We start from the raw sequence: 10,000 nt of genomic DNA, 5'->3' as shown, positions 1-10,000 counted from the left end.
GTTATGGTACGGTATGATACGGTATGTTATGGTACGGTACAATACGGTCTGTTATGGTACGGTATGATACGGTATGTTATGGTACGGTACAATACGGTCTGTTATGGTACGGTATGATACGGTATGTTATGGTACGGTACGATGTAGTATGTTATGGTACAGTATGTTATGGTACGGTACGATGTGGTATGTTATGGTACGGTACAATACGGTATGTTATGGTACGGTATGATACAGTATGTTATGGTACGGTACAATACGGTCTGTTATGGTACGGTATGATACGGTATGTTATGGTACGGTACAATACGGTCTGTTATGGTACGGTATGATACGGTATGTTATGGTACGGTACAATACGGTCTGTTATGGTACGGTATGATACGGTATGTTATGGTACGGTACGATGTAGTATGTTATGGTACAGTATGTTATGGTACGGTACGATGTGGTATGTTATGGTACGGTACAATACGGTATGTTATGGTACGGTACGATGTGGTACGGTACAATACGGTCTGTTATGGTACGGTATGATACGGTATGTTATGGTATGGTACGATGTGGTACGGTACAATACGGTCTGTTATGGTACGGTATGATACGGTATGTTATGGTACGGTACGATGTGGTACGGTATGATACGGTATGTTATGGTACGGTATGATACGGTATGTTATGGTACGGTACGATGTGGTACGGTATGATACGGTATGTTATGGTACGGTATGATACGGTACGGTATGTTATGGTACGGTACGATACGGTATGCTATGATACGGTACGGTACGGTATGTTATGGTACGGTATGATGTGGTACAGTACAATACGGTATGTTATGGTACAGTGTGATACGGTACGATATGGTACAGTCCGATACGGTACGATGTGGTACGGTACAGTACGGTATGGAACGATATGGTACGTTACGGTTCAATATGGTACGGTATGTTATGGTACGGTATGTTATGGTATGGTACGGTGCGATATAGAAGATATGGTTCGGTCCGGTACGATGTTGTACGGTACAATATGATACGGTATGATATGGTACGGTACAGTAGGATATGGTACGGTACAGTACGGTACAGTGGGATATGGTACGGTACAGTACGGTACAGTGGGATATGGTACGGTACAGTACAATATGGTACGGTATGTTATGGTATGGTACGTTATGATATGGTACGGTGCGATATAGAAGATATGGTTCAGTCCGGTACGATGTTGTACGGTACGATATGATACGGTATGATATGGTATGATACAGTACGGTACAGTAGGATATGGTACGGTACAGTGGGATATGGTACGATACAGTACGGTACAGTAGGATATGGTACGATACAGTACGGTACAGTGGGATATGGTACGGTAGAGTACGGTACAGTAGGATATGGTACGATACAGTACGGTACAGTAGGATATGGTACGGTACAGTACGGTACAGTGGGATATGGTACGGTACAGTACGGTGCAGTAGGATATGGTACGGTACAATACGGTACAGTGGGATATGGTACGATACAGTACGGTACAGTGGGATATGGTACGATACAATACGGTACAGTAGGATATGGTACGGTACAGTGGGATATGGTACGATACAGTACGGTACAGTAGGATATGGTACGATACAGTGGGATATGGTACGGTACAGTACGGTACAGTGGGATATGGTACGGTACAATACGGTACAGTGGGATATGGTACGATACAGTACGGTACAGTGGGATACGGTACGGTACAGTAGGATATGGTACGATACAGTACGGTACAGTGGGATATGGTACGATACAGTACGGTACAGTGGGATATGGTACGGTACAGTACGGTACAGTAGGATATGGTACAATACAGTACGGTACAGTGGGATATGGTACGGTACAGTACGGTACAGTGGGATACGGTACGGTACAGTAGGATATGGTACGATACGGTACGGTACAGTGGGATATGGTACGATACAGTACGGTACAGTGGGATATGGTACGGTACAATACGGTACAGTAGGATATGGTACGATACAGTACGGTACAGTAGGATATGGTACGGTACAGTACGGTACAGTGGGATATGGTACGATACAGTACGGTACAGTGGGATATGGTACGGTACAGTACGGTACAGTGGGATATGGTACGGTACAGTACAGTACAGTAGGATATGGTACGGTACAGTACGGTACAGTAGGATATGGTACGATACAGTACGGTACAGTAGGATATGGTACGGTACAGTACGGTACAGTGGGATATGGTACGGTACAGTACGGTACAGTGGGATATGGTACGGTACAGTACGGTACAGTAGGATATGGTACAGTGGGATATGGTACGGTACAGTACGGTACAGTAGGATATGGTACAGTGGGATATGGTACGATACAGTACGGTACAGTGGGATATGGTACGATACAGTACGGTACAGTGGGATATGGTACGGTACAGTACGGTACAGTAGGATATGGTACGATACAGTACGGTACAGTGGGATATGGTACGATACAGTACGGTACAGTAGGATATGGTACGGTACAGTACGGTACAGTAGGATATGGTACGGTACAGTACGGTACAGTGGGATATGGTACGGTACAGTACGGTACAGTAGGATATGGTACGGTACAGTACGGTACAGTAGGATTTGGTACGGTACAGTACGGTACAGTAGGATATGGTACGGTACAATACGGTACAGTGGGATATGGTACGATACAGTACGGTACAGTGGGATATGGTACGGTACAGTACGGTACAGTGGGATATGGTACGGTACAATACGGTACAGTGGGATATGGTACGGTACAGTACGGTACAGTGGGATATGGTACGGTACAGTACGGTACAGTAGGATATGGTACGGTACAGTACGGTACAGTAGGATATGGTACGGTACAGTACGGTACAGTGGGATATGGTACGGTACAGTACGGTACAGTAGGATTTGGTACGGTACAGTACGGTACAGTAGGATATGGTACGGTACAATACGGTACAGTGGGATATGGTACGATACAGTACGGTACAGTGGGATATGGTACGGTACAATACGGTACAGTGGGATATGGTACAGTGGGATATGGTACGGTACAGTACGGTACAGTGGGATATGGTACGGTACAGTACGGTACAGTGGGATATGGTACAGTGGGATATGGTACAGTACAGTACGGTACAGTAGGATATGGTACGGTACAGTACGGTACAGTGGGATATGGTACAGTGGGATATGGTACGGTACAGTACGGTACAGTAGGATATGGTACGGTACAATAAGGTATGGTGTGGTACGATATGTACCGTACCGTACATTATCGTATCATACCATACGTTATTGTACCATACCTTATCGTACCAATACAACCCTAACCCACCATAGACTACTCCAGACCATCATAGACTATGTCAGACCACCATAGAGGACCCCAGACCACCAGGGACCCTTGATGTCTCCTGATTGGCTACAAGTCTTTCACTTGTCTTGTGTTCCACAGCCGATGCTGCAGCAGGTCCGGGTTCACCCCGAGCTGGTTTCAGGGACTCAGGACGACGAGCTGGACCCGTCCAGGTGAGTTCGGTCCAGATCCGGACCTGGATTCAGATGTTTCCCCAATGTTTCCCCAATGTTTCCCAATGTTTCCCCAATGTTTCTCCAATGTTCCTCCAATGTTTCCCCAATGTTCCTCTAGTGTTTCCCCAATGTTTCCCCAATGTTCCTCTAGTGTTTCCCCAATGTTTCCCCAATGTTCCTCCAATGTTCCTCCAATGTTTCCCCAATGTTCCTCCAATGTTTCCCCAATGTTCCTCCAATGTTCCTCCAATGTTTCCCCAATGTTTCTCCAATGTTCCTCCAATGTTTCCCCAATGTTCCTCCAATGTTTCCCCAATGTTCCTCCAATGTTCCTCCAATGTTTCCCCAATGTTCCTCTAGTGTTTCCCCAATGTTTTTCCCATGTTTCCCCAATGTTTCCCCAATGTTCCTCCATTGTTCCTCCAATGTTCCTCCAATGTTTCCCCCAATGTTTCCCCAATGTTCCTCCAATGTTTCCCCAATGTTCCTCCAATGTTTCCCCAATGCTTCCCCGATGTTTCTCCAATATTTCCCCAATGTTCCTCCAATGTTTCCCCGATGTTTCTCCAATGTTTCTCCAATGTTTCCCCAATGTTTCTCCAATGTTTCTCCAGTGTTCCTCCAATGTTTCCCCGATGTTTCCCCAATGTTTCTCCAATGTTTCCCCAATGTTCCTCCAATGTTCCTCCAATGTTTCCCCAATGTTCCTCCAATGTTCCTCCAATGTTTCCCCAATGTTTCTCCAATGTTCCTCCAATGTTTCCCCAATGTTCCTCCAATGTTTCCCCAATGTTCCTCCAATGTTCCTCCAATGTTTCCCCAATGTTCCTCTAGTGTTTCCCCAATGTTTTTCCCATGTTTCCCCAATGTTTCCCCAATGTTCCTCCATTGTTCCTCCAATGTTCCTCCAATGTTTCCCCCAATGTTTCCCCAATGTTCCTCCAATGTTTCCCCAATGTTCCTCCAATGTTTCCCCAATGCTTCCCCGATGTTTCTCCAATATTTCCCCAATGTTCCTCCAATGTTTCCCCGATGTTTCTCCAATGTTTCTCCAATGTTTCCCCAATGTTTCTCCAATGTTTCTCCAGTGTTCCTCCAATGTTTCCCCGATGTTTCCCCAATGTTTCTCCAATGTTTCTCCAGTGTTCCTCCAATGTTTCCCCAATGTTTCCTCCTGCCTGCAGGTGGCGCTGCTTTGAGGTCCATGACATCGTCCTGGAATGTTCCCGGGTTTCTCTGGACCCGCTGGAGTCGTCCTGCGAGGACGACGTGTTCTCCTCCTCCTCCTGCTCCTCCTCCCAACCTCCTCCTCACCTGCACCTCCTCTGCAGTCCTCCTCACAGCTCCGGTAAGTCACGGTCATGAGGAGCAGGAGGAGGAGCAGGAGGAGGAGCAGGAGGAGGAGCAGGAGGAGGAGCAGGAGGAGGAGGAGGAGGAGAAGGAGCAGGAGAAGGAAGAGGAAGAGGAGGAGCAGGAGAAGGAAGAGGAGGAGCAGGAGGAAGAAGAGGAGGAGCAGGAGAAGGAAGAGGAGGAGCAGGAGGAGGAGGAGGAAGAGCAGGAGGAGGAAGAGGAGGAGCAGGAGAAGGAAGAGGAGGAGGAGCAGCAGGAGGAAGAAGAGGAGGAGCAGGAGCAGGAGAAGGAAGAGGAGCAGGAGGAGGAGGAGGAAGAGCAGGAGCAGGAGGAGGAAGAGGAGGAGCAGGAGAAGGAAGAGGAGGAGCAGGAGGAGGAGGAGCAGCACGAGGAGGAGGAAGAGCAGGAGGAGCAGGAGGAGTAGGAAGAGGAGGAGGAGGAAGAGCAGGAGGAGCAGGAGAAGGAAGAGGAGGAGGAGCAGGAGAAGGAAGAGGAGGAGGAGGAAGAGCAGGAGGAGGAGCAGCAGGAGGAGGAGGAGGAGTAAATCAGTGATTTGTGAACTGAATAAATGTTTCTTTTCTTCAAACTGTAGGTTCAGTTGGTCCATCACTGTCACCAAGCCCCGCCCACACCCAGGTGACGTCACCAAGCCCCGCCCACACCCAGGTGACAACACCAAGCCCCGCCCACACCCAGGTGACATCACCAAGCCCCGCCCACACCCAATTAACTGTGTGTGTGTGTTCAGGCTGATGTCAGATGGAGCCCCTCCTCCCACTGTGGGCTGTCGACTCCGACTCCTGACTCCGCCCCTCCAGTGACCAGGACCGCCTCTCTGTCAGGTGACCTCAGTGGTGTGACTCCGCCCACTGAAGACAGTAGCCACGGGAAGCTTCTTCCAATCAGACAGCAGGATGGGTGTTCAGGCTTTCAGCCAATCAGAAAACAGGAGTCAGGCGGCTTGAGTGACGTCATCATCAGCAGAGCCGGTGAGCCAATCAGCTGGCGGGTGTGTGTGTGATGTCATCGTTTGTTTATGGTTCTGTCTTCTGTTTTCAGAATTCAAAGCCGAGGAGGCTCCGCCCCCTCAGCCCTCTCGGCTCCGCCCCCTCACCTCCACGCCGAGCCGTGAGGCCTCGTCTTCAGGCTCCGCCCTCTCCCTCGCCCCTCCTCACCTTTTCGCCCACAGACTGGAGGAGGAAGGAGGCCCCGTCCACGCGGACTGTGGCCCCGCCCACGCGGACTGTGGCCCCGCCCCCTCGTACGAGCAGCTGTTTGAGCTGGCGCTGCCGCGTGCCGCCACGCTCTTCATCAGGGCGAAGACGAAGGTACTGCTCGGCGGCGCCGGGCGGCTGCTGGTCTGATGTGTGAGCTGACGTGTGGCGCTCCTGCAGGAGGCGCTGGAGAGGTCGGCCGGCCAGCAGGAGGCGCTGCAGGAGCAGCAGGAGGCGCACATCTCTCCACTGAAGGTCCTGGACCAGCTGATCGTCCACGGAAATGACGCTCATCAGCACCTCATCCGGAGGTGAGACACCTGGTACTGGTACTGGTACTGGTACTGGTACTGGTACTGGCAGGTAGCTAAAGAGTACTGGTACTGGTACTCTGTACTGGCAGGTAGCTAAAGAGTACTGGTACTGGTACTCTGTACTGGCAGGTAGCTAAAGAGTACTGGTACTGGTACTCTGTACTGGCAGGTAGCTAAAGAGTACTGGTACTGGTACTCTGTACTGGCAGGTAGCTAAAGAGTACTGGTACTGGTACTCTGTACTGGCAGGTAGCTAAAGAGTACTGGTACTGGTACTCTGTACTGGCAGGTAGCTAAAGAGTACTGGTACTGGTACTCTGTACTGGCAGGTAGCTAAAGAGTACTGGTACTGGTACTCTGTACTGGCAGGTAGCTAAAGAGTACTGGTACTGGTACTCTGTACTGGCAGGTAGCTAAAGAGTACTGGTACTGGTACTCTGTACTGGCAGGTAGCTAAAGAGTACTGGTACTGGTACTCTGTACTGGCAGGTAGCTAAAGAGTACTGGTACTGGTACTGGTACTTTCTACTGGCAGGTAGCTAAAGAGTACTGGTACTGGTACTCTGTACTGGCAGGTAGCTAAAGAGTACTGGTACTGGTACTGGTACTTTCTACTGGCAGGTAGCTAAAGAGTACTGGTACTGGTACTCTGTACTGGCAGGTAGCTAAAGAGTACTGGTACTGGTACTCTGTACTGGCAGGTAGCTAAAGAGTACTGGTACTGGTACTGGTACTGGTACTCTGTACTGGCAGGTAGCTAAAGAGTACTGGTACTGGTACTGGTACTCTCTACTGGCAGGTAGCTAAAGAGTACTGGTTTTGGTACTGGTACTCTGTACTGGCAGGTAGCTAAAGAGTACTGGTTTTGGTACTGGTACTCTGTACTGGCAGGTAGCTAAAGAGTACTGGTTTTGGTACTGGTACTCTGTACTGGCAGGTAGCTAAAGAGTACTGGTACTGGTACTCTGTACTGGCAGGTAGCTAAAGAGTACTGGTACTGGTACTCTGTACTGGCAGGTAGCTAAAGAGTACTGGTACTGGTACTCTGTACTGGCAGGTAGCTAAAGAGTACTGGTACTGGTACTCTGTACTGGCAGGTAGCTAAAGAGTACTGGTACTGGTACTCTGTACTGGCAGGTAGCTAAAGAGTACTGGTACTGGTACTCTGTACTGGCAGGTAGCTAAAGAGTACTGGTACTGGTACTGGTACTTTCTACTGGCAGGTAGCTAAAGAGTACTGGTACTGGTACTCTGTACTGGCAGGTAGCTAAAGAGTACTGGTACTGGTACTGGTACTTTCTACTGGCAGGTAGCTAAAGAGTACTGGTACTGGTACTCTGTACTGGCAGGTAGCTAAAGAGTACTGGTACTGGTACTCTGTACTGGCAGGTAGCTAAAGAGTACTGGTACTGGTACTGGTACTGGTACTCTGTACTGGCAGGTAGCTAAAGAGTACTGGTACTGGTACTGGTACTCTCTACTGGCAGGTAGCTAAAGAGTACTGGTTTTGGTACTGGTACTCTGTACTGGCAGGTAGCTAAAGAGTACTGGTTTTGGTACTGGTACTCTGTACTGGCAGGTAGCTAAAGAGTACTGGTACTGGTACTGGTACTCTCTACTGGCAGGTAGCTAAAGAGTACTGGTACTTTGAAGTAGAGGTACTGCGTTGCAGTGTGAACAGCAGAGCATCAAAGCAGTGTGATGTAAAGAGTGTCCAGCAGAGGGCGCTGCTCTGACTCACCTTGCTGGTCAGTGAAGAGGAGGAGGAGGCAGCAGTCCTGGCTCCGCCCCTGCTCAGTCCTGGCTCCACCCCCTGCTGAGTCCTGGCCCCGCCCCCTGCTGAGTCCTGGTTCTGTCCTTGCAGGTCGTCAGCAGGAAGTCGTTCGGGGGATCGGAGTCTCTCTGGAGGTAAACAGAACCTGGATGGCAAAGGTACCTGGAACTCACCTGGTGGACCAGCTGGAGGCTTCTGGTGTAACGCCAGATTAACTCCATCATAACACCAGATTAACTCCATTATAACGCCAGATTAACTCCAGATGAACTCCATCATAACACCAGATTAACTCCAGATTAACTCCATTATAACGCCAGATTAACTCCAGATTAACTCCATCATAACGCCAGATTAACTCCAGATTAACTCCATCATAACGCCAGATTAACTCCATTATAACGCCAGATTAACTCCAGATTAACTCCATCATAACGCCAGATTAACTCCAGATTAACTCCATTATAACGCCAGATTAACTCCAGATTAACTCCATTATAACGCCAGATTAACTCCAGATTAACTCCATTATAACGCCAGATTAACTCCAGATTAACTCCAGATTAACGCCAGATTAACTCCAGATTAACTCCATTATAACGCCAGATTAACTCCAGATGAACTCCATTATAACGCCAGATTAACTCCAGATTAACTCCATTATAACGCCAGATTAACTCCAGATGAACTCCATCATAACGCCAGATTAACTGTAGATTAACTCCATTATAACGCCAGATTAACTCCAGATGAACTCCATCATAACGCCAGATTAACTCTAGATTAACTCCATTATAACGCCAGATTAACTCCAGATGAACTCCATCATAACGCCAGATTAACTCTAGATTAACTCCATCATAACTCCAGATTAACTCCATCATAACACCAGATTAACTCCAGATTAACTCCATTATAACGCCAGATTAACTCCATCATAACGCCAGATTAACTCCATCATAACACCAGATTAACTCCATCATAACTCCAGATTAACTCCATTATAACGCCAGATTAACTCCATTATAAAGCCAGATTAACTCCAGATTAACTCCATTATAACACCAGATTAACTCCAGATTAACTCCATTATAACACCAGATTAGTGCCAGATTAACGCCAGATTAACTCCACATTAACACTAGATTAATGCCAGATTAATACCAGATCAACATTAGATAATTCTAGATTAACTCCATTATAACACCAGATTAACTCAATTATTACACTAGATTAACACCAGATTAACAAAACCATCCTGATTAATGTGGAGGATTTTCTGTTTTATTGTGAACACACACACACTTCTTTCTTTGTGACATTGTGTGTGTGTGTGTGTGTGCTAGGCCCCGCCCCCCCGGGGGAGGAGCTTCAGGCCCTCAGGAGCCAGCTCCTGCTGGTCCACAGCCAGCTGCAGTACGAGCGCTTCAAGCGGCAGCAGCACGCCATGAGGAACCGCCGCCTGCTGCGCCGGGTCATCAACACCACCACCCTGGAGGAGACCAGCGTCGCCATGGTAACGCCTCGTGGCCACGCCCACTTCTCTTCCAGAGGACAGCCTCGACCTTGTTTGTTGACATGAAGTCAAATTCAACCTGTGGAGGTCCACAAGTTCCACAAGGTCAGGAGGTCAACAAGGTCAGGAGGTCAACAAGGTCAGGAGGTCAACAAGGTCAGGAGGTCCACAAGGTCAGGAGGTCAACAAGTTCCACAAGGTCAGGAGGTCAACAAGGTCAGGAGGTCAACAAGGTCAGGAGGTCCACAAGGTCAGGAGG

At 48.5% G+C, this 10,000-nt stretch overlaps 1 protein-coding gene across 1 annotated transcript in view; it reads left to right on the top strand.

Moving 5' to 3' along the window:
* The window catches only part of tsc1a (TSC complex subunit 1a), a 20,484-nt gene that overhangs the window by 4,942 nt on the left and 5,542 nt on the right, over positions 1-10,000 (top strand). The window contains 8 exon segments of the mRNA XM_080521731.1: positions 3,497-3,570; positions 4,758-4,921; positions 5,516-5,589; positions 5,672-5,912; positions 5,983-6,251; positions 6,318-6,448; positions 8,316-8,383; positions 9,572-9,741. Coding sequence (XP_080377857.1) covers positions 3,497-3,570; positions 4,758-4,921; positions 5,516-5,589; positions 5,672-5,912; positions 5,983-6,251; positions 6,318-6,448; positions 8,316-8,383; positions 9,572-9,741 — 1,191 coding nt within the window.

The sequence above is a fragment of the Blennius ocellaris genome (genome assembly GCF_963422515.1).
Source record: "Blennius ocellaris genome assembly, contig: SCAFFOLD_148, whole genome shotgun sequence".
NCBI classification, from domain to species: domain Eukaryota; kingdom Metazoa; phylum Chordata; class Actinopteri; order Blenniiformes; family Blenniidae; genus Blennius; species Blennius ocellaris.
The sequence above is the reverse complement of the archived record's forward strand: the minus strand, read 5'-3'. Positions and strand labels throughout refer to the sequence as shown.